Below are 26,395 nucleotides of genomic sequence, written 5' to 3'. Positions count from 1 at the left end.
TACAGATAAGTCAATTTTACCTTATTCTCCACTTAAACCAGGAGCTAAATCCTTGAAGTTCTCTTTAACCGTATGCCTTTGGATGAATCAACCATGTGCGCCATAGCTGCGCTCCTTACTACAATGCTTTGAGCACGCCACAATATATAGGCTTAAGTGGATGAATTTCAAAATTAAAGACCTCATTATCACAAATATACAAACTAATAAAGAAAAACAAAATCCAATGATTAAACAATGCACATTCAAAATAGACACACCATTACAAATCATTTAAATATGAGAAAATTGAAAGTAAACTGTAGAAAAGGATATAACCAAATCCTTAACACTCCCACCAAATTATGAGTGCAAATCTCACACCGAATGCATAAGCATGAATAATTTCCATTTATCCCCCCTTTTTTTTACATTTTATCCCTTTTTTTTTTTTACACATTTCGTTTTAATGACAAAAATTAAAAGAGGTGAATTTAGAAATATTACAATTATGCTCATTGACTTGACAAAATGAACAACTATCCAATAAACACTAATGTCCCTCCAATAATAAAACAAGTTTTTGCACTGGTCTTTCAATTATGGATGGTTTGTTAATGCGCTTGCCTTCTACACTAAGTTTTGAGTCACCTAGAATAACCTTGGCTCTTCTTACAAGTCAGTCACCACTAAAAATGATCTCCTTTATCCTGCCAAGCCTCCAGTCATTCCTATGCATCTCCTCCTCTTTGACGAGAATAGGATCATCAACTTGAAGGTTTCTCTTAACCATGTTCCACTTCTGTCGGCTAGCTATGTTCACAAGGTACTCTTTGTGACAAATGTGTGGAATCTGCGTGCCTCATTACTTATATATCCCAATACTACTTTGGAGTCTGAAAGTAGTATTGGGATATATAACCAAAAGGTTTCCTTGATAACAGCATAGTCCAATTCCTTCTTAAGCATACTACTCTACTACTTTGACAGAAACAACGGCAGCAGCTAACTCTAATCTGGGGATCGTTGTAACCTTGAGAGGTGCAACTCTTGATTTCGCCATCACTAGTGCACAGTGAATGTCTCCGTCCTTATTTTTAAGTCTCAAATATGAACACTGACCATATCCATGGACACTAGCATCAGAAAAGTGATGCAATTCAGCTTGAATAGCTCTTCCGAAACTAGCTGGTGCATATGTTCGTGAGATATCCATTTTCTGCAAATCATTCAAGCCTTGTTTCCATTGCTCCCACCTTAGAATAAGTTCATCTGGTAAAGGATCGTCCCATCCACTGCCACGCTTACATACTTCCTGTAATGTTCTCTTTCCATGCAACCGCACAGGTGCAATAAGTCCTAAAGGATCATAGATCGAAGCAACAGTAGACAATATACCACGCCGAGTAGCAGGTTGATTCTTCAACTGAACCTTAAACTTGAAACAGTCAGATTCTCTTTCCCACTGCATACCTAGTGTTCTTTCTAGGGTTAACTCATCAAATGCAAGATCAAAATTTTCCACGTCAGAAATCTTTTCTGAAGTAGGAATGCTGTCCAGCACCATTTTGCTTTTTGACACAAATTTGTGGAGCCGTAGGCCACTTGAAGCACAGAGTTTGCATGCTGCTTCTGCATTTTCCACACTTATCACTCCATCATCTACATAGAAATTTGTAATCACAAACTGTGACCCCAAAGGATACAACTCGCTGTTTTCAGTTGCAAGATGCTTCAAGCCATAATTTGCACAGCCTGAGGATGAGGTTGCACCAAAGAGATGGACTTTCATACGAAATTCGCTGATAGGTTGGTTCAAATTTCCATCCTTCCACCAAAGGAAGCGCAAAAAGTCTCTGTCAAACTCATCTACATGAAACTGATGATACATCTTCTCTATATCACACATAAGCGCAAAGTGATGTTGACGAAATCGAATTAAGATGCCGTACAAATTATTTATTAGATCAGGGCCTTGAAGTAAATGATCATTTAATGAGTAACCCTGATACCTTGCAGAGCAGTCGAAGACGACGCGCATCTTATCAACCTTTTTCGGATGAAAAACACCATGATGAGGTAAGTACCACGTTTCCCCTTCCTTGCTTCCGTTGTGTACTTCCTCAGCATCCCCTCGTTGAAAGATTTCACTCATTAATTCACTGTAACGTTCCTTATACAATTCATCCTTCACCAATTTTCTTTTGAGATGACTGAGTCGAACCATAGCACACTGCTTGTTATTTGGTAACTTTGGTCTTACTTTAAAAGGAAGTGGCATTTGATAATGGCCATGAACATTCTTCTGTATACCTTCCTTTAACTTCTCAAGAAAGAGAATATCATCCTGGGACACCTTTGTGCTCTCTTCTTCAGTGTCTTTAAACTCACTCTCAAGGACACGAATCACATCACCTGGTGTGATAGAAGGAAACTCCTTAACCGTAATGCGATGACACAATCCACTGACTCCAGACATACCGGAATGTGGTGAAGAACAACCTACTATGCTCCATCCTAAGTCCGTCCGAATGGCATAGGGTTCCTCATGTCCTCCGATTATTACTTCTCGGGGAGCCATCGACCTTGAACAATTGTACCCTATTAAAAGAGCAACATCACAGTCCTGTAATGGAGGTATCTTGCCCACAAGGACCGTAAGATGATTCCAGTTTTTAGCGACTTCACAAGTAGGAATGTGGCTACGATTAACAGGTATACAATCTTTGGTATAAGTAGTTGGCAAATCGATATGGTTACCAGACTTGTATTCTCGAACTTGAAGTCCTGACACTCTTTCACTCTGTAGGACAGTATCTTTTCCAAGCATAGTGGTGAGCTTCAGTTGCACTGGAAACGTGGTTGTCTGTAAAGTATCACACACTCCCTTATCAATGAATGTGGTATCACTTTGCGAATCAAGAAGTGCATACACCAATCTCTCATAACTTGGATTCTGCTTTGTGGACACCCAGACAGGAACAATCATTGAGGTATACGTGTTTCGCTCTTATCCAGTTACACTCAAGGCCATTGCATTCGTTACATCACGATCACTCTGAGACTAAGCTGCAGACGGTAAAATCCTAATCATTTTCACAAAGTTATCATCATGCAAACTAGTTGGGTGTCTTCTCTTACAAACATTGCAAGTGAGACGACAGTGACATACCTTCGCGCTGTGACCAGGCTTTAAACATCCATAGCAAAGCCTCTTTTCCTGGACATATTTCCGTCGCTCCTCCAATGGTTTGCTGAATAAACTACAACAGCTGTCAAGTTGGTGATTATCTTCCTGACAAAGCACACACAGCATTTTGTTCACAGGTTTGATCACTTTTCGACTCTCGGTGTTCGATTGAGTGGTGAAAGTTCGAACTCTGTTTCCCTTGGTCTCTTTCAGATTTATCTTCTCAGTGGTAGGTTCTGCAGCACGAAGAATGTGAAAGGATGTAACAGGATTACAAGCAATTTCCGATTCAGTGGACACAAATGCAGCAAATTCTTTAAAAGTGGGAAACTCATGATTTACAGAAAGAGATTGCGTGACTTGACGGTTCCATCTGCTGATTGCCCAATCAGGTAATTTCAACACAAGTTTCTGATTTTCTTGGTAATCATTTAAAATTTTGAGACCTTTGACATGTGGCATGGCACCCTGGCATGCATTTAAAAAGTCAGAGAAGGCCTGAAGACTAAGGGCATCCTTTGGGTGAATTCTGGGCCAGCTTGCCAGCTTTTCTCTAAAGGCCTTTTGTATTACGAATGGTTGGCTATAACGATTGTTCAGTTTGTTCCATGCATCTTGATAGGCTTCATCATCTGTTCTAAAGAAGGTTCCTTCTAAAGCTTTTCTAGCAGGACCGCTCACATAGTTCTTTAGATAAAACAACTTATCCGCAGAAGAAATGGTTTTCTTGTCAACAAGTGCCACAAAGGATTGTTTAAACTCAAAATGAATAGGGTCACCAGTAAAAACAGGAGGTTCTGGCACCGGTAGCTTGCTTATAGACAAGGTATATCAGTCGCTGATGCTTCAACTGTTGCCTTTTTGGTATCACAACACACCTTTTGAAACGTTTCTTGCTTTTTCATACTTACTAAAGACAAATCTGAGTCTGATTCATTTGAACTACTACAATCTTTGGACAAATTAGTCTTTTCCTTCTCAATTTCTTGATTGTAGATTTCAAGTTTATATTTAGCTGCTTTCAGATCTCTTTGTGCTTGAATTCGCTCTAGCTTATTTATCTCGACATCAAGAGCTCTTTTATGTTGTGCTTCTAGCTGCTTTATTTTTTCTCTTTGGTTTGATTCTTCAAGTAGAACATCATATGCAGCTTGCTTGGCTGCTACTTCTACTGCAGCATCTACACATTTGGCTTCTAAACTTGATATGACAGAGCGGTGGCTGGAGTTACTAGTTTTCTGACTAAATTGTGATACCGTTGAACCAAAGATTGAGTGGGAATACTGATGGTCTAATAAGGTACGAAGTCGCCTTTTCTCCCTTTAATCATCAAAATCTCCGTCTACACCTGTTATTCTTTCATTAACAATTTTAATAATGTCAGCTGTAACTGCTTCACCCGCATCCATTTGTCTCCTCATTTCAATAGTAGGTGATACATGCTTCCTAAATTCATCATAAGCACACAGGACCTTATGTTTAGCTGTCTCCAAAGTGTCACTCAAAATAGCTAATTAAGTTTCTAATGCATCTGATTTAAGATGCTCACGTGCGCTACGGGCTTCTATTTTCCATTGACCATATAGAGATAAAACCTTTTTCTCCTTATTTTGTGACTCCTCTTACTGATATCATTTTTTCAGTAAGAACAGGCTTACGTTTTGAATGGCGTGTATCCTCACTTTGAGTTTCTACAATATGGCTATCAGTTTGCCCATCTACCTCCTTTGCACCCATGACTGATTTAGACATTTTCTTACATTTGCAACTCATCAAAATTTGAAACACTATTCACATTTAACATTCAAGTTAATACATTGTACATTCACTTTAACCAAATGCCCTGAAAGATTAACTCTTAAACGTGAAACTAATATTTGACCCATTATTAGACAAACTACACACACAGTAATGTCCGTTCACATTTAAATCAGGCACAAAAGAGAAAAGATTTATGACTTCAGAATTAAGTTAATTTTTTTTGTCTTTGGTACTCACAGCAATCCACCGAACACATTGGAACAGTTATCTTCTTTCGACCAATTCATTAAAACGGTCCATTCGCTGTCCGTAGATTTGTAGAGCCGTCAGCTGAAACTTCACTTTAATCTTGATCACTCACACTGCCCTCAACGATCGCGCTGACTTTAAAGCTCCTCTACCATCCATGGCGTTCGTTGAGCAGCACAGGGGATCGACGATGGTAAGCTCTTTCTGTAGCTTCCTGGCTTAAAAAATGTTGAACTCTTTCACTGATGATTCATAATGAGCTTTATTAAAGATCCGTCACCGTAGATTTGCAGTAATCACCGTTAAATGCCATAAGACATCACGAATCACCGTAAGAGCTTTAAATGAAAACAAACAAAACATAATACAAATAAACCATGAAACAAGCATACATCAAATCACATACAAACTTATACCCATTATTATAAAACAAAAAATCCAAAATAATACAGATAAGTAAATTTTTAAAATCCTTGAAGTTCTCTTTAACCGTATGCCTTTGGATGAATCAACCATGTGCGCCATAGCTGCGCTCCTTACTACAATGCTTTGAGCACGCCACAATATATAGGCTTAAGTGGATGAATTTCAAAATAAAAGACCTCATTATCACAAATATACAAACTAATAAAGAAAAACAAAATCCAACAATTAAACAATGCACATTCAAAATAGACACCATTACAAATCATTTAAATATGAGAAAATTGAAAGTAAACTGTAGAAAAGGATATAACCAAATCCTTAAAAACCTCGGTTTTAAAGTCACGGTTTGGTTCATTTCCGGTACAGTAAGGGAAATAAATGCAAACATTAAACTGCAGGTTGTTTATTACTATAAACTTTTTAAACAATTTGTTTACACTTTTTTTATAGGGGGGAGAAATGCTCATTTTCACTCAATATCCTGTTAATCTTGAGTACCTATAGAGTAGTACTGCATCCATAACTCCAAAAAGTCTTTAGTTTTATTATAAGAGAAAGATAGTCTGTACCGATTTTTCCTGGAAAAACACGAGTGCCTGGAGGCATGACGTGTGGGCGGAGCTAAAGAATCACGAGCGCCAGTAGGCTTTTGCGTTGAGAGCATGTGGAAGCTGTGACATTATCGTGAGGACAAAACCAACCAAAACAAACCATGGCTAACAGTCAGATTCAGAGTATATTTATGATCCAGAATCAGATCCAGAGGCTGAACTTGAACAAAAGCAGCATCAGCAACGACGTCTCTATGTAGTATGTACTGAAACTGTATATATTTGCTTAGCGGTTTTGGAAAATGACTAAGTTCCACTTTATGTCGTCTTTTTTTTTTAAGGTGTACATGTGGAAAGTGCAGTTTGATGACAACATTGCATGTTGTTTACTTGATGTGCTTACGCGCCGATAGCTAAGTTAACAACACAGAGATATTTGAAGCAGTTTTACTCACCGCATGCGGTTCCAACACACGATCGTGACCCTTTTGCGTTGGGACTGCATTATCCTTAAGAAATAAATGATATGCAAATCCAGCGTCAAACTGGGCCTTGTTTGTAAAACAAGCATCTTCGAAATGCAGGGAGCAAACAAAAACACTTGCACAACTCTGTCGATGCTCTGTAAAAATAAACTCCATCCACTGGTCCCTTAATGCGGTTTCTCTTTTGGTAATCTGTGCAGGGTTGTCTTGCCCTGGCAACCAAAAACACACTCCTTTTGTGAAATTTCGCGACGCTCTCGCTCTGATCAGTGAAGTCTGTTGTGCTCTCAGTGCTCTGCTATACGGGAGCTCGTGCTCTTCCGGGAGAAGTGCCTCAGGACCCATATAAGGAAATTCCGCTCCATCTAACGTCACACAGAGCCATACTCGAAAAAAACTTTCCGAAACTTGTGACAAACCGGAAGGAGGTATTTTTGGAACAGAAATACTCCGTCAAACGTACAACTTAATTTTTGAAACTTTGTCCATGTTTAGCATGGGAATCCAAATCTTTAACAGTGTAAAAAACTCAGTATGCATGAAATAGCATTTCACCCCCTATGGAAGTAAAATAATGACAAATGTCTTTGAAACAAAAAAGCATGCTGAATAGCACTAACTGAAAAGAATATGTATTGCATTCACATACACATTCGCACAATCAGCTTTTCCACATGCCCCGATAATCAAAACTTCTGCTTAGCGCTTGCTCCATTTCTGCAGATCAGTTTTTGTGACTGTATTACTTAATCCAGCCGTTTGTTTGGTCTTCATCAGAAGCCGCTTGCACCACCTGCTGGTGAGCGACTGACAGCAGATGGAGATCATGCCCCTGTGCTCTACTGCTATTCCTGCAGCTCCCGGATGTGAAAGGGCGAATTATCTGCTGAATTTAAACCACTGAATTTGTGGAAGCGAATTTGGAAAGTGAAATAAAATGGACCGAAATTTGTCTGTCGAATATTATACATCGTATTTTTAAACCGATTGAATATTTTGGAAGTGAATTCTGGAACGTGAATATGAATTATTGATTTTTTAATTATGAAAAGGTGTGTGAAATATTTTTAATTGAAATAGTCACAGCTTAAACGAACAACTATGTTAAATTTCAGGACCTAAAATTCAATCCTTGGAAGTACAAGGCATTAAAATGCAAGTACTGTTAATGCAATGCATATTCTTTTCAGTTAGTGCTATTCAGCATGCTTTTTTGTTTCAAAGACATTTGTCATTATTTTACTTCCATAGGGGGTGAAATGCTATTTCATGCATACTGAGTTTTTTACACTGTTTAAAGAGTTGGATTCCCATGCTTAACAAGGACAAAGTTTCAAAAATTAAGTTGTACGTTTGAAGGAGTATTTCTGTATAAAATAGTCTCTCAAACCAATATCATATAATAAAATATGACAAATATAATAAATAACTATGATTACAGTGCAGCATTACCAATCCCAGCTTTTAGGCCTGCTCATATTAAAAATATATATAACTTTTCCAAAGTGTAAAGTGCAGCATCAGCAGTTTCAGTTTTTAGACCTGCTCAGATGTTATTATTGCGTTGAAGCGATCGGGATTAAGAGCAAAGGTCTGGTTTTTTTCCTAGTTGTAGTCATAGACATTAATAGTGATGTTCACACTCGCGTGATGCCTTTTCTAAACTTTTTTGGAATCAGTTGCAGGGCGGGATTTGCGCTGAACACGGAGACTTCCGCCACTTAATAGGTCCGTGTGGAAACACGAAAATGTGCCTATGTTCCACACACAAAATATTACATTCGGTCATTCGGTACACACGTGCACCGTACCGAAAGCCCTGTACCGAAACGGTCTAGTGCGAATACATGTACCGTTACACCCTTAATTCGGACTATTCTCTACATCTGATCTTATTTTATCATGAACACCTGAATCCAAGCTCAGTTTTTGTGCAGGGTGAGATACAGCTGGCCGTGAGTGAAAGTGCTCACCATACTGTATTTCTCTTTCTCTCTCTCGTTAATGAACACCTGATGACTTCCACTCTTCTGAGAACTGAATATCGAAGTGGAGATGGGGTCTTCTGGGTCTTCTCGTTGAATTATTTGTGTCTGATGTGTGAAGTAGTGTATAAATGAAAATTGTCTCAAATTAATGAAGTGTTTTGTTCTTGATTGTATATTATCAGGTTCTGGGACATTGATGATAAAGAAGAAAGGATGTCTGGAGTCAGATTCCTGCTGAATCTCTGTGTTGCTGCAGTAGAAACTGACAGATATACAGGAACAAGATTCTCCTCTCTGCTGTCATCTGTGTGCAGCTACAAAACCTTCCCTTTTGATGAAGAGAGCGATGATCAGAGTGATTTCCTGCTGGATCTGTTCTCTCTTGTGAAGAACTATGAGACTCAAACAGGCAGGAGTTTTCTTTCAGCATTACAGTCAGTTTTCCAGTCACCTGATGTCTGGATCATAGATCTCTCAGAGAGAAAGATCTCCGTCCTCCTGGAAGTGCTGAAGCTCCAGACAGAGAAGAAACCAGTCGAGCTGAGAAGATGTTCAGTGGAAGATAGAGACCTGATGAGTTTCCTTCAGTGTCTGCAGCACATCTCACAGCTGAGGTAAAGTGGTCTGGTTCAGAGAATCCAGAGCTGATGAAGTTACTGTTTGAAGTTTCTTGGTTTCTCCCTCAAGCTGGAAGGATATTTATCCAGCAAAACCTCCAGTTCTCCACTCCTTCGATTTTCTTCTGACAGGGTTAAATTTACTCTAAAACCTAAATCCATTCCTGTTAGAGGAATGAGGTTTCTATTCAGACAGATACATACAATTAGGCGCAGACCAGATTATAAATAAACTGACCATTTAAACTGTTTTCAAAAGTGTGTAATGTTCCTAAATGGAGATTTGCTTATATTTACAGTCTGTGTTGTTTTTATAGTTGTTGTTTAGTGGTTAAATGATGGTGACTAGTGTAGGCATTGAGGTCTATGAGGGTTCCCATCACTGAGCACTTGATCTAATGATGAACAGTGGTCAGAGAGGAATATGTCCAGGGTCCTGAGCAGCTTAAACATTCTTCTGAGACTCGAGACTTTTCAGTGTTTGAACTTGAATAGCAGTCTTGTCTAATTTCTCTGTTTGTCCCACTTTGTCACCAGTGACTACTGACTGTCAGGTCTAACTGTAGGACAAATTTCAGAAGTGTTTGACTTAATATACATTATTTCATAAATATAATGAAGTTTTTGTGTCTGTGTGTAGACTGTCCAAAGAGACTGCCCAGAAGCTTGTTGAATGTGTCTATGAAGCTCAAGAAGAAGAACTGACTCGATGCTTCCTGCAGAAAGTGGACGGGGATCTGACTTCCTGTTCCTTGAGCTGGGAAGAGCTTCATTATTTCCTGCAGCACAGCATTCAACGAATCACTGTGGACTTCAGAAAGAGCAACATTCAATGCAGAATCAGTGAAATTCTGCCATTTCTGAACAGGATTCAGTTTAAACGGTAAACAATTAGTTCTTTTACAAAATGAGTATCTAGTAAATGATAGAAAATATACAGTGATTTAATGCTAAGTGTGATGTGTGTCTGTACAGGATGAGCTCTGCCTTCATGCTGTGTGTGATCAGAGAGGTCTATGAGTCTGGCTCTGCTGGGTTTGTGTCCAGTCTGTTGAGTTCAGTGGAGAACTACATTAACCTGCAGAGCAGAGATCTGGACTCTGTTCACTGTGCGTCTCTGCGCTTCACACTGCAGCACTGCACTGCAGCTTCACTCAGTCTACAGTGGACCTCCGTACCAGAGGAAGAGCTGCAGAGCATTCTGCCTCTCTTCACACACCTCTCCCACCTCAGGTCTCACTGTTTCCTCCCTATCTCTTCTTCTGTTTCTGTCTCAGATCTAACTGTGTGTTACGTTCAGTAGCTTTCTGTGTGATGTCTACTACAAGCCTTGAATTAGCATTGAATTACGTTTTAACTACTTAAAGGTGTATTGTTTTGTTAGAAGTATTGTTATTTCATGTATTAACACATCTCTTCCATCTTTATTTGACACTCTAACTTTAGAACTCTCTATTCTAATTCTATTCTGAAAAAAAACTTGACATGCGCCCTAGAAAAAAAAACTAACACTAGATTTTCTAATCTTTTTGTATTCTATCTGTTTTCTTCATATTTATTATACAATTAACAAAAGCAAAAAATGCCCCTAACACTAGCTTGGTCTATTCTTTTTCTATTCTATTGGTTTTATTTTTATTTATCATATATGTTATAGCACTTAAGGTCAGTTATTGGTTTGCATTTATGGGAGCTCTGAAAGCACAGTGATTTAAAAAAGAAAATCAGTCGTTTCAAAAACAGCTCTTCAGTTAAGTAATCATAATCACAGGCAAACAATGAAAGCAATATAAATGTTTTCAAACAATTCCATCTCAAAAGGACTGAAATTGAAGGGAACCAACCATTATCACCCCAGAATCATTAAAAGCATTCAGAATAGAAATAATTCCTTAAGATTCACATTCATACTAAATGGTTTAAAGTTTCTAAAGCTGTTTTAAGGCTGTTACTGATGTTACAGAATCTGTCCTGATCCAGTGTTCGTCTGATGTTACAGAATCTGTCCTGATCTAGTGTTCGTCTGTGTTCAGTGTTGACAGGCTGCTGTTACTGAAGATGCTTCACTGCTGCAGTGTGTCTGATGTCCAGCAGGAAACAGCAGCTGTTCTGCTCTCTGTCCTTCAGCATAAGATGGACTTCTCCTGCCGCTCTGCTCTGGATCTGACAGCAAACACAGACTCCGAGCCTCTACATCTGACCGCTGACGACTGCCATGTGATGTCCAGAGTCATTCAGAGAGCTCATTCAGACACAAAGACACGGCTGATTCTGCAGGACTGTGAGATACATACAGCTGGAATGGATCAGCTGTTCCCAGTGTTACACTCTGTTCAGCTCTGGTGAGAAACACCAACAAATCACATTCACACACAGATCCAGTATGAAAGCATTCAGTACATATAATGCATCTATCTCTTGCTCTCTGTCTGTCAGCTGTGATAAACCTCTGCTGCTTCAGTTTCTGGCTCATGTGAGGCCTGAGGAAGCCCCGTCTCTCTCTCAAGCTCTGGGTGAAGATCTGGATCTCAGTCAGACTCAGCTGGATCCGCAGGTCTGTAGAGGTCTGGAGCTGATTCTGGAGTATTCTGAAGGACTGACAGAACTGGATCTGAGTCAGTGCCATCTCACCGATCACAGTCTGGATCTGCTGCTTCCAAACCTCCACAAAGCTCAAATCATTGAGTGAGTGACTGAGAAACTCAAAGTGTACATTTCTCCGGTGTAATGTAATAGTTGTTAGATTTCTGATTTGTTTGTTTGATCTCAGTTTCAGTGGCAATAGCATCACTGACGCTGGGGCTGAGAAAATCTACAGGATCGTCACTCACAACAGTAACATAAAGACAGTAAGGTGTGTCACAATGTAGCCCAAAGTTATTTAAGCTTATTAAAACGTATGCAAAATATGGGTTAAAGGTTTGTTTTTGTTTTTTCATAAATTAAAGAGCATGCTGTTGCCACTTTTCATTCTCTCATTCATTTATCGTATCAGTCATCCACTTTAAATGAATTTTATAGGAACGATTTATATTTGTCAACAATTTAACCAAAGCTTTTAGATAAAGTTTTGAAGTCGTAAAAAAAAATGTCAGGTGGTCAAATTTTAACATAGTTTGTTGTTGTTTGCAACGAAGTGGAAATCATTAATGATGTTAAATGTGTGTTTCATTTACATGCATTCATTTATCAGATGCTTTCATCCAAAATGACTTACAGATGAGGACACAGGCAGCAGGTATAGTTTAGCTAATATCAATGTGTTTGTATCTCTGTAGGCTCTTCAGCAACAGAATTGAATCCAGAGAGCTCTTCTGCTCAGACTCCCGATTTGAGATCTGGTGATGCCAGTTAACTCTCTCTGGAATCAGCCAACAGAGTCCCTAAGAAGCAGCAAACCACCAGATTGTGAACCACATTCATTTTTATCATCACTTTTAATCATAATCAGCAGTGGGTTTCTTTTACACTATTTTGTAAAATGAAAAAAAAAAAAAAAAAATCAGTTCTTTTTGTAAACTGCCTTTCTGAGCTCTAGTGTTTACTGCAAACACAATTCAGGAGAGACTTTGTACTCAGTTTATTTGGCTAGTTGGGCAAGAGGGTAGGGTTACCAGCTGCTAATAAGCCCAAGGGGGGACAAGGTGTATGTTTCTGAGGGACAATATGGGATAGTGCCAGGCGCGGCGGTGCCCCCACTCCATTGGCAGACTCACTGATAGTGGTTTACCCATTTCTAGCACATACCACCTTACATGGTATATTAATAATGCCCTATTCCCCTAAACATGTGTAATTGCTGATGTATTCTCATGAATAGGCCAATCAATGTGTATTTATTTTGCTAAATAAAGATTCATAATATTCTGAACATTCAACGAATTGACAGATGCACTTCCACTTTTTTCATTACAATCCACTATATGCACGGAGCGTTCTTTGGAACTTCCGCATTAAGATAAGTCAGCCCGTGAACTTCCGGTGGAACGTCATTTGATGTTGTGGTACTTTTAGGTTAGTGGGCGGCACCTTCAAATCCAACTCCTTGAGACTCTAGTGGTTTATAGATACAGTTTGAACTATAACTTATTTATTTAATTTATTATTTATTCAATATCTACGTGAAAATAAAGTAATAACTTAGGTTAACGGAAATGAAAAAGGCATTTAAATTTCAGCGCTGTGAGGGAACGTCAGCTGAGCACTGTTGTGTCCCTCAGTGTTCGTCCTCAGCGAAATTCAACTCAGTTATAAGTTTTCATACTTTCCCTTCAGACGTACAACAGCGAAAGAAATGGATAATAAATATAAAAAGAGACAATTTTATTATATCTCACCCAGGGGCGGAGCGGGGGGGTGGCTAATTGGGCTTAAGCCCCGAATGTTTTGTCAAAAGCCCCGAATCTTTTAGGTTTTTAAAAATAATTTCAACTTTGTTTAATTTCCTCTCAGTCTTTCTGACTGGAGCGGCAAAAAATGAAACAAAAGCACATACTGTGCGTGGTGGCGGACGGTAATGCATCGCGCATCACTCAGCTTGTTTGCCAACTGCCAATAAAAACTAACGAAGAAGAATATAAATCTTCTTCGTCGTTGTCATCAGGGGCTGGCGGGCTATTGTTACTATAGTTACTACTATTGTTACTGGCGGGCTACTGTTTTTCACCGGCTAACCGGCTGAAGTTATGGACATAGCAAAGTTTTTTATACGGAACACTAACAATAAACCTCACCGGCCAGAGAGAGATTCAGAAGCAGCGTCAGACGAACCGCGGACAAGTGTTACAGGTTTGTGGATCCGTGACTGTATTGCTGGCTATCTATTATCTCAAACAGCATCCAAAATAGTGCATTTAGCTGACGTATGGGGGGAAAAAATCTCCCCGGGGGAGTTTGCCCCTGGACCCCCCTAGGTTTGGGCTAAGCCCCGAATGTTTACATTGTCTGCCTCGTTTCTATACCAGGTATGTAGACATATTTAATTTAATAAAAACGCATTATACTTTAAGAACACTTTAAATATCTTGCATTTAAAGACTGATATTATACAGTGATCATACTATCTTTACTAATTACATTTAAAAATAAAATATTATTTAATATTAAAACTCTTTATAGGCTTAATGTGCATCGTGCATTAAAGAAGTACTCCAAATAAAGTTTAATTGTAATATTTATATCCTAAACTTCAAGCATTATGTCAGTAAATATCGATTTTTAGTATACTTAGTATGAAATAAATTATTTTAAAAACATTTTGGTTTAGGTTTTTTTTGCACTACGGTGTCCAAACCACAAACATTGAAGCTTAAATATAAATAGACCAGTGCAAGTCACTTCCTACTTCAGGTTCACCTCTGACCTGGTGTGTATAAATGTAATAATATGTATGGTGCTATATGCAAGAAATGTCAATGCTTTGACATTTTCACTATTTACAGGTTTTCATCTTATGATCATCTGATGCGGTTTTGGCAGGTTATTGAACCATCACTGAGATTCATGGTTCGAGTAACCAGAGCAGGAACTGCAAACATTGAATCTGAAAAGCAAAGTGCTTCCATGGTATATCTGTTGTCTGTGCTATTATGACCAAACTCTCCGGCTACAGAATTTATGCATCCTATCATTTACTTGTTCAAAACATGGTTGGACTTTTACTTTCTGAAGCCAGGATGTTCACATTATGACCAACACTAGTACTTTTAGAATTTAATGTAGAATGAATGGAAATAAATTCCACACCATCAGATATCTGTTGTTGTAACTGTACTGTACACCTACTAGTTTTGACAATTACATATACAATTTAATACAATTTTGTTATGATCTGTCAGTCCTTACAGGCAATAGATGAACTGTTCCTCTTCCTGAACTACCTTGCCCTTGGTCTGAAGCAGAGGGACCTAGCTGAGCGGTATGTGGTGCATCAATCTACTGTAAGCAGAATCATTCTGACCTGGAGCAATTTCCTGTTCTCTGTTCTTGGTTCACAATCACATCTTGGATGACTCAAGACAAAATTAAGGAACACTTGCCATCAGAGTTTGAAGACTACCCAGACACCACCACAATTCTGGACTGCACAGAGCTCCGGTGTCAAACACCCTCCTCCCCTTTACTTCAGAGTTAGGTATACTCAAACTATAAGTCCCACTGTACCCTGAAGGGAATGATTGGCATGGCCCCCCATGGCGCTGTAACCTTTGTTTCCTCCCTTTTTGCCGGCTCAGTAAGTGACAAACAGATCTTTGTAGAGTCAGGTATTCTTACTCTGCTTAGGCCAGATATGGCAATTATGGTCGACAGAGGCTTCCTTGTGGATGACTGTGTGCCCTGTAAGGTGTACAGGCCTGCATTCCTCGCTGGGAGACCTCAGATGCCAAAGCACGAGGTCAGGGAGACCCAATCTATTGCACATCTCAGAGTGCACATTGAGCGCCTAATTCGTAGACTTAAGGAATTTAAATTCTTTGATACGGTCATCCCCTTAAACATGTTTGGGAGCATAAATCAGCTTTATGCAGTTGCATGCCTACTGTTAAATTATCAGAGTGGGCCACTTGTAAAAGCTTGAGCTAAGTAAAAGTGCCTCTTGTTTTTATCCTTTCTTAATCCTTGTAAATATATCTTAAACATGCCTCTAGATTTCTTCTCTGTATATATCATTCATCTCATAGTTTAAACTTAAAATCTATTCACAAAAAATCTGATTAACTGTAATAATTACTTTTGTTGTTTTTACATTATTTCTATGTTTTGTACTCTTTGTTAATTGTATTTAACTTTTCAATATTTGTTAACTAATGAAGTATAAATTCAGAACACACAAACAAATAACATGTTTATTAAAATACATAATTTAATCAGTTAACAACAGATCCTGTACATTTGTGGAAACAATTCAAAATAAAGCATGGGGCAAAAAATATGTACAAATTGATGGAAACTGATTGAATGGCTTGAAACGTTTCAAGCCAAAAGTGTTGGAAGATAAAAGTAAAAGTAAAAGTAATCAACCTTTTGCTTCATTGTTTTAATGACTCCCTCATCTCTGTATATTCTTTGTATGAACATGTCGTCTTCAGTAAACACAACAAAATCACACCACTTCATCCCGGAAATGAATAGTTGGCCCTGCACCTGCCAGTAGTAAGTGTGAGACTGTTTGAGCTGTAGCACTCCACCAGAGACCCTAAGGTAGGCACAGTCCACATAGCTTCTCAAATTTGGGCACTTCACTTCTACCAGTCCAAACACAGGATCAGCTTTAGGGTCGTACACCAACCCATCTGGTGATGAGCCAAGCCAAGGTGCATCAGGGTGGATGATAAAACCACAAGGGTAGTGATTTACCTCCTTAATGCAGCAGTATTCCTCAATAGCTTTGGGCTCCATCTGAAGGCCCCGCTTCATTTCTGCAGACTGATAGCCTGACTTCAAAATTCTCACCGCTAGACTCGCCGCTGAGGACTGCCCTCTCACATGGCAAACTTCTCTAGACATAAATTGATACACATAAAAATAACTTTAGTATTTATATTAGATGACAATAAATGAGTATTAAGAAATGAGTATAAATGAGAAAACAAAATGTGCTGAATGTGCCAGTATAGTTTACAGTTACCTGAATCTAGAGGAGGTTAGACGTGGCCTTTCTCAATAAATGCCATTCCCTCATTGTGCTTTGTTGTCTTGTGCCCATCTCAGTTTCGTGTGCCATGACTTCTGTTGTTGCTAGAGAAGTCATGTGCATCTGCTGATGGTGAGTCAACACAAAACAGCACTCTGAGGGACCTAGACAGTAGCCATCCAGAGGTAAGTATGGTCGTGGTGGTGCAGTGCTATGTGGACAGGTCTTTGGTGGGCTCCATGCTGGAAGTTGATAGGACAGTAAACTCCCTTCTTGGACTTTTCCAAAAGCGCTGTCAACTAAAGGCACATCCCCTGAAATACCCATAGTGGCTATTAAAGGAGCAGATTCTTTCGACATGCCTTCGTAAATATCCTTCAACCGTAGAACTGACATGTCTGGAAGGCAACAGGTCAGGTTACAGGCAGCTTTATACAGGTTGCTCCTGAAAACGCATAAAAGACATGCACACAGTGTTAATTAAAGGTTCATGTAATGTGTAGATTACAGTGATCATAAACAAGTCTGAAAAAAAGTATTTTACAGTTTAATACATATTTTCAACACATGCATGTAGTAAAACAACTTCCCATTTCTACACCTTACCTGATGCCTTCTGCCAATCTTCTCTCCTTGGGCCTAGCTGACAATACCACCATTTCATTTGTTGGACCAGGCTTAAAGCCCTGTAAATGAATGTTGTATAAGAACTTATTTGTGCTGTATTTAGTTTACTTTAGCTCCATGATTTACCTATTTTCATAAGAAAAGATTCTGCACTATCTGTGTTATTGGAAGTTGATGTGAGAACAAGAACAAAACTTAACAAAGAAGATGTAGGATTATATTATAATGTGTAAATTAACAATTAATTGTGATAGTGTTGAGCAGCATCACCTGGGTCCTGGGTTTGTGCCATTGCTGCTCAGACCCTGTGCAGCTGTGAGTCGGGGGGACAGCTGCCACTCCCTGTTGGCTGTAATGTGCTGTTTGGAAGAGCAATGCTGCAATGTGATTACATAGAGCAAGCCCTGCCACACATGAGCACTGACAGGCCATCAGCTCAACAGGTTTAGTGTGTTTGAGGACAACCTGTAAGCGAAAAAGATATCAATTGTATATTTTCTGTGTTTTAGGATTCAGGCAATCATAGTAACTAATTACTGGAATAAATAATCATTAGTTGAATTATGTTGGTTTGCACTGTATCTAGTGTTTGAATCTTCCTTGGGCTACAGTGTCAAATGTTGGCAAGCTAACTAACTCTACTCTCTGGGAATCTTAATAGGCCGTATTTGTAATAAATTACTGTGTATATACTTGTTAGAATACACAGTGTGCAGTTGATATAGTGGTACAGTGAACTATTGTCCTGACAGCAACAGTTATGCTGTAAGCCTTTGTAAACTCCAAACATTGGTCTATTACAATCATTATCTGCATAATTTTATATATTTATATATATATATAAATTTTTTTTTTTTCATTGAATTCCTTGAGAGCAGACACTGCCTTATTACATTTTATTACATTGAATCTGATCTCATTCCCCTACACTCAAGTTGTGTGGTCTCTCATTTTTCCTCATAGACCTGAAGCATCTTGCCCTCACAGAAACCTCTCCTGGCTCGTTCTTGTCAGAAACTGAGAAACAAAACAATTACAACACTAGGAATATCAATACACATGCACTTGGATTTTTCCTCAGCAGTGGAAACATCTTATACTGCCTGCTGTTATTTATAGTCATACAGATAAGAGAACATCATTCAAAAGGGAAAATCTGTAACCTGTGGCATTTCAAGCGTTTAATAAAAATGCATGCGTCTTGCGGAAGAACATTGTAGCCGGAGCTACTTCTCTATGTTTATGTCTATGGCGAGTCACGCAGGGATGTCCATACATAGTGATACAAGCCGACTGGTCTAAAATAGTCCCAATATAAACACTATTATAAGTGTATAACGTAGTGATTCAGGATAAGACAAAAACACGGTTTAGAAAATCGATTCATGATGTATTCGCTCATATAAATTGTGTAAATTTTGAAAATAAAAAAAAGTTACAGACAGCAGCTAAATAACATTGTGGTATTTTAAAGTTTAATGATATATCAACATACTAGTGTATATGTCGAGCCTGGTAATCACGGGAGAGTACCTAGACACGTAATTGTAAATTTAAATGCTGACAACTAACGTTAAAAACGCGTTAACTGTTTGGATGTTTGCTAGCGACCCTATCTCGTAAACAACATCATAACAGCAGTCTTAATAATCGATAACTTACCTTCACAGTCATGAATATAACTGGATATGTACAGCTTAAATCCTTTTTCCCGTTTACTGGACGAAGCCTTGGAGTTTTCCTGAATAAGGCGGTGTACATCATTGATGTTGACTTGAGGTAAATCCTGAAGGCAGCGAGTGTAGAAAGACATCTTCACGGCCGCTTGATTTTGCACATTTGACCGGAAATGACTGAGCTGACTTATCTAAACCAGGAAGTGGCCGTGCATATAGTCCATTTGAATTACAATTTACAGAAACAGTTAAAAAAAAAAAAAGTCTTAACTCACAACTCCAGAGGTTCACGGAACCAGAAGGGGGAGGATGGATGGTGAACTTTCATGTAAGTAAAGGCAGGTGCAGGAAAAAAAAACTGTTCAGTTTTCTGGGGACACCTTTAGGACTCAAACCTTTTTACCAGCATCGGAATCAAATAAAGAACAAAGATAAGAGACTTCTTGGTTTTCCAGTATAGACAGGAGTGCAAACCCATCACGATCATAAGGTGACAACAATACAAAAAGGTGCCAAGATACAATCCTATGCAAACCAGTGACATATTTTGACCTAAAAGGCTACTGTTTCCTAAAAGTGACACATTTGCACCCATGTAGACAGTCCACCAATGTTCAAAATCAACCAAACTCCCTCTTAGACAAATGGGGTCTTGCAGAACTAGGTTTCTTACCTTCAGGTTTCTTCTTGAATTTCTTGTAGGAGCGTACAGCATTGAGGAGAACCTTCTCTTTCACTACATAAGTGTAGAAGTCCTTGCAACTGAATGTGAAGTTGCTCTTCACCTGGATTTCTGACTTGATGCAGTTTACTGAACATCTGTTCCTTGTGTCCGTCCAGCATTCTGTCATCAGTGAAAAGACCCTCTCCACTGAAGCATTGGTCAAGTCAAGTGTAGCAGAAATGAGTCGAATCAGACAAATCAAAGAGTCTATCAGAGCTGTGTGCATTGAAACGAGAGCCGAATTCCTCAGGAAGTCATAAATCAGTTCTAGTGCCACAAGAACCAAGCAAGATAACCAACCAACCAACTTGTTCACACAACAGCTTTCAACATTAACACCAATATAACAATTATTGACAATTTTAATTCGAAGAAGAGATTGTCAAATTTATTGTTCCAAGCCAAGGATGCAGAGAGCCAGTCTTCAGTGACATGCTAGAAAAAGGGGGAGACAACACAGACTTGAACAGATCTGACCACACATGCACTACACCAGTAACACACAACATTACCTACACCCAGAGGTAAACACATCTACTGATAACACAGTCAACAAACATATTCTTCCCACAGGTAGAATATCCAACTTTTAGAGTAACAAAGTTACACATACCCACCATGAAGAAACGTGCAGCCATCCTCACAATAGGTAGAACACCTGACACTAAGTTAAGGTTCACGACACACTAGCTGCACCTGACATCCTAGCTCAATAGTAGTTGTAACACATGCTAGGAAAACCCACAGCAGCCTTGTTTTGTTTTGTTCTTCTTTTACCTATCCTTCTCCTTCCCCTCTTTCCTGAGTAGGTGAAACGCCTAGACACCCTGCGAGGGTCGAAGGTCTGATATTAGGATTGACTCGCAACACCTAATATCCGCCAGCCACTCTAAACTGAATGGAAGCCAGAGAGCTCCATGCATGATAGGTCAATCCATTGAATTGAAAACGAAATTACTAGAAAATTAATGGTAAACATGTAAAGTAAGACAACCTAGAAGAACCAAACAAAGTTAACCACAAATTTGATTGATGAATCAAAATAAAAACAATTTCCAAGACGATCTAAACTATCCTCAATGTGCTAAACTACATTGACTTATTGAACTTAACCACGTGTACCTAAATAACCTGATGCCTGCACCAGTACAGTAACTGTCATGGAGGTGTTGTCTTGCTGTTTGCTGTGTTTGTCTGCTTCTTCTGCCTTTGTTTCTCCAGCGATCGACGATGTCTTCACCTAAACACCTCACCGATCGAAAGGGGGATATATGTAGCAGAAATGAGTCGAATCAGACAAATCAAAGAGTCTATCAGAGCTGTGTGCATTGAAACGAGAGCCGAATTCCTCAGGAAGTCATAAATCAGTTCTAGTGCCACAAGAACCAAGCAAGATAACCAACCAACCAACTTGTTCACACAACAGCTTTCAACATTAACACCAATATAACAATTATTGACAATTTTAATTCGAAGAAGAGATTGTCAAATTTATTGTTCGTGATTGGAATGCAACGCTGGACATCACATGTAAACCCAGGAGATCAAGTTAAATACTTGCATTGACTCCCCCCCCCCCCCCAGCCAGTGAAACCAGACTGAAATTCCTAAGGGGGAAGGGCTTTAAACCTTTGTCTTCACAGAAAAGTCCCTTTGCCCTTTGCCTTTGTGTAACCCACACATTTGACTATCATGTATAATCACTTATTGTGTATGTCTTTTGATAACTATATGATACCTAGTCATGTCTAGTATTCAAATAATCGCATTTTCTTGCTTGATATTGTCCTGACAATCATTTATTTGTAAAATATATCATAATCATGTTATAGGAATCATGTCCAAAATTAGACCCTGTGAGGCAAGAACCACATGCTTGGTAAGATAAACAATGATTTATGATACCCCAGACCCCAGGACCATATCTGATTGGTCAAGGCAACATTTGAGGGGTGGCCAACAAGGAAGTTTAAAAACTTTGGACACGATTAAATCTTGCTTTTAGTTCTAGTCTGCCTGCTGCTATTAGCCATGTCGGCTTTTAGTCTGCTTTTAGTTCTAGCATTGCTCGTGCTATCAGTCATGCCTTGTTTTTTAGTCTGCTTTTAGTTCTAGTCTAGCTGCTGCTATTAGCCATGTCGGCTTTTAGTTCTAGCATTGCTCGTGCTATCAGTCATGCCTGCTCTTAGCTTTTAGCTTGTAGCTTTGCTACCTAGCTTTAGCTTGTAGCATCTAGCCATGCGGTAGTCATCATTGTTCTTTGAGCGCGGTTCCAGCGTGCCTGCCTGCTGCTACTATGAGAAGGAACACAACCTAGTCTCGTCAAACTTTATTTCTTTTCTTTTCCGTTTGAGAGTTTCGTGTTCTGAGTTAAGTTTTGTAACGTCCATTCAACCTCAACCAGCGAACACGACTCTGCACTTTCAGCCAAAGCCCAACAACCACGGGCTTCCCAAGACGTCACTTCAGAGACTGAACTTCCAGCCAATCAACGACCTCGGGATAGCCCTTTCACCGAGGCTCCTTCTTCACAGGAGATGCAAGTAACTTTACCTCCAGACTGTGACCTTTACTGGTGTATCTAATATAATTTTAACCTCATTGAGGAACTCAATGCGAGCGCTAATTACGTGATTGATGGTTGTTCATGTTTATGCAATTTAACGTATTGCTGTTAACTTGGGATTCCATATTTCCATTCTCTTAAACTCATCTTTCCCTAACTTTTGACCTTCCTGCAACTTGTGTGAATGTGTGTGTGCGTGCGTTTATGTTAGATTAGTTTATATGTCTTAGATTTATCTAATAAAGCCTTATTCATATTGAAAAGAGAAGTATCTTGTGTTTTGTGCTTACAAGTTAATGTCTTAAACTGCCGATCTTGTTACTGTGCTAATTGATATTGTTTTCACTATAGTTTGGATATTAGTATCCAGCGCAGATTTGATGTTAAACGGCTCGTTCACTGAACCGCAGGCGCGTCTCCGTGATCAGCCGTGAAACAGTGATTCTGTTCAAATTCCCTTTAAAATCTTACATGATTCCCTTTGAGCTAAATTGACCTGTTTCCCTTACATTTATAATGGTGGAGAAAATGCGGGCAGTTTAATCTAAATTGTGAGCATAAACCAAGTTATTTAATCTTTGATTTTGCTAAAGGAATGAAAGCTGAGAGGCATTCGAGACCTGAGTATGTGTGTGTGACCCGTGACATAAGCAGCGCGCGCCCTCCCGTTTGAATGAAAGGAGCTAGAGGAGACTTTAACTCGAGTCCGTCTCCCCTTTGTTAACAGCAGTAAGTGAACTTAAAAGTAAACATCTGAGATCGTACAATAAGGTAGAAATTGAGCGTGTTCCTCATTTGTGTAATGCCTTGTTTTATAGCTGATTTGATTTCACTGCGTGTTCCAGTGTCTCAAACGCTATCTCAGTCACTGTTTGCTGAACGGAGCTAAACTGTTAGTGTTTCAAAAGGGATATAAATCGGTGAATAAAGAATAGTTTTGAGCGGGTTCCTCAATCTATTTATCAAAGTCCCCGTATTCATATTTCACATAGTTTGATTGCCAGTGCGTGTTCCACTGCCGAATCAAATGTGATATTCGACTCCCCTAAGTTAACGTTAAACATTAGAGAACAATGTTTGCCCATTTGTATCCGTTCACAAAGTGAATGCAATCTCGCGTAACACGGCGCGTGTCCGAGAGTAATTTGAATGGGAGTGTTTTAAAAGCTTGATCAAGTAAATTTTAACTGTGTACCAACAGCGAAGGAAAACTTTTATGTTTGTGTCCAGAAAAACTGGCACGGAGAATCAAATTGCTGAGATTGATATAATAACTACAGCAGGAAGCTGCTATTTGAATTAAGATAAATTTAACTCTATACAAACTGAGAGTTTAAGTGCCACATCGCAAAACCAACTGAAAGGCGGTGTTGTTATTTGTACAGTGTTGAAATGAGCCGACATTTCATGTAACATGCTTAACTGTATTTGCAACAATGCAACGATTCATGTGCTAATCCACTAGAATGTGTTTTGGTTGCCATAGTGACGACCGTGACCCGGAAGCCTAACGTACTTCCGGAGCAACTCTGAACTGTGCACGCGCAGCGCACAAACTCTGCGGCGCTAAGCTAACGAAACCATTGCATTTACATTGAAGTCTATACTAAAGCCACTAGCCTCAAAGGTTAGCCGTTAGCATTACCATCCAGTGGTAGAATAATGTGTGTTTGGGCAACGCTGACGTGATTTAACCATTTTAAACATCTTAACTAACACTTGTTAGTCCCTTTCTTTTTATCGCTCTCTTTTCTCACTAGACCACTTATTTTCATTTTACTAGAAAGGGAAATACTGACTCACAATTATTAATTGTCAAATTGAAATTTAATTGAAACATTAAATTTATTTTAATCATTTAAAATTTCCCTCTCAGATCATTTCATATGATCTTTTATTTCTAGTATTCTCTTTTGGGTCTAATTATTTTAGGAATGAATGAGCCTTGAACTTTGGAAGTTAAAGTAAACTTATTCTTCCTAATTTATTTATTACCCATCGAAATATATGCTATTCAGACCTTTACTTATTTGAATGCGTTTTACCCCTCTTCCTGTTTTGGTTATACACTTAACCACTATTGTTTTACGTATTGATTTCCTCTTTTTAATTTCATTTTTGCATATTTTGCCCATTTATTAATTTTTTTTAAATTTTCCATTTCTTTTGTGTATCCTAGCCTGGGAACGACAAACCTGAGCCCTAAAAGGAGACATTGTTATCCCTCACTACGAGTTCAAATAAATTAGAAAGACAACTCTCTTTCACTTAAAGTTTATTTTGTTTGATTAGTTGTGTAGCAACTAACACAACGCTCTCCTTGTAGTTGAGATAACCGCTACTGAGACTTACCATCTCCTTCCTCTCTCTCCTTTACTTTCCTCTTCTCTTTTTACATTTGTAGGACATGTAAGAACCATCAATCAATTCTAAGTGAAGTAAATACACAATCGTGCCAAAGACGACGAATCATCCTTATGAATTTGATTGTAATCATCCTCTCATTTGTTCTTCCTAACCTCCCTACATTTGGAAACGCAATCCAAGTTTTAGCATCTCATCCAACTTTGAGATCAATTTAATAGAGATACGTGTTGAACAACTGTCGCCTTCGCAGCCTCCCTGGTGCGCGGTCCAACTGAAAGGTGTACGGTGTCAATCCTGTCAGACTAAGAAAAGAGATATCAGAATTATTATTGTATTCTTTTGTCCAAAGCAAGAAATATAATAATAGTGTTTACGTTTTTGATAACATTTAATTGGAAAAAATAATTTTCCCCATTTGAAAAACAGAAATTTTGCTTGTCATTTGAATTTGTTTTTCACCTCTGTCTCTTTTTTTCCTCTTCCTCATTAGAGTGACAAAGTCTTCGCATCTCTAGTCTACTTAGACACCCTGAGACCAACACAGTCATCACCACATTTCACTAGTGGTTCACAATCACTGATACAACACTTAGTTGTCCCACCACACATAGGCTTTTACTCCACACAGATCTGTGTCAGTCTCTCTTCTCCCCAGCGTGCCAACATGCCGCAGACTGCAGACCCCATTTCCCATGGGGAAGATGTGAACATTTGGCTGAGAGGCATAACAGACAGCCTCACTCCACTCCAAAAGACATTTGAACTGTTATTATTTTTAATAATAATCCTAATCCTGAGAAGATTCCTGACACAAGATTCAAGCCAGAACAACAACCACGAGGAGCTAGTCAAGATCACGAGCTCACTAAGCTATGCCTTCACCACCCAGCTGAAACTGAGCGACAAGCACATCACCCACCTTCAAGAGGAGCTGACACGTGCTCAACGTCGCATAGACAAGCTGGAAGTGAAAGTTCAAAATCAACTCAAAGCACCCAGCGAGAGGGAGCAGGATACAACAGAACAAGTTATGAGGCTCCTAGCAGCCCTGGCAGCAGCTCAGCTCGACCAGCAACATGCAACGGCTGCTCAGAAAGACCTGGTAAACAGACTCCAGTATGACGAACAGCTACTGGAGAAAGCCAAGATAGACATCAGAAACAAGAATTCTGAAATCAGTGCTTTGAAAGACCACCTTGAAAGGTACATACCTGAAATGGACAATCTGACCCAACAACTAGATGATACCAACGATGAGCTCTACATGGTCAGAAAAGAACTCCAAAATGCTTACAAGCACAAACTAGAGCCAAGAAAAGAGAAACATCTCTTAGCCTCATCACTGCTGAGCAGAGCAGAGTTCCACGTCCAAGAACTGGCATATGATGAAAGGAGCGAAGGGCCACAACCCAAAACCTCACCTGCCTTCGCCACACAACCCTTTCCTGCCAACGAAAGAAAACCTCCCGTCCAAGGCCTTGGAGCTGCACACGGGATGACAATCAAAGACCTCAACAAGCTGTCTAAAAACATCAGCAGGTTCAACCCGAACTCCA

General features: G+C 39.2%; 2 protein-coding genes across 19 annotated transcripts in view; one reads left to right on the top strand and one right to left on the bottom strand.

Moving 5' to 3' along the window:
• LOC127963125 (uncharacterized) overlaps positions 1 to 26,395 on the top strand; it is a 299,165-nt gene that overhangs the window by 34,208 nt on the left and 238,562 nt on the right. For 4 of the 18 annotated variants that reach the window (XM_052562848.1, XM_052562843.1, XM_052562840.1 and 1 more), the window contains exon 8: positions 9,081 to 9,243. The exons of 13 other annotated variants lie outside the window; for them this stretch is intronic. In XM_052562848.1, the coding sequence (XP_052418808.1) occupies positions 9,081 to 9,243 (163 nt within the window). Of the gene's footprint in view, positions 1 to 8,811; positions 9,039 to 9,080; positions 9,244 to 26,395 lie in introns of all 18 variants that reach the window. One more of the 18 variants, XM_052562836.1, reaches the window with a different exon arrangement.
• LOC127963166 (uncharacterized) overlaps positions 1 to 26,395 on the bottom strand; it is a 392,897-nt gene that overhangs the window by 353,730 nt on the left and 12,772 nt on the right. The window lies entirely within an intron of this gene.

The sequence above is a fragment of the Carassius gibelio genome, chromosome B8, assembly GCF_023724105.1.
Source record: "Carassius gibelio isolate Cgi1373 ecotype wild population from Czech Republic chromosome B8, carGib1.2-hapl.c, whole genome shotgun sequence".
Classification (NCBI taxonomy): domain Eukaryota; kingdom Metazoa; phylum Chordata; class Actinopteri; order Cypriniformes; family Cyprinidae; genus Carassius; species Carassius gibelio.
This window is presented reverse-complemented; position numbering and strand designations above follow the sequence as displayed.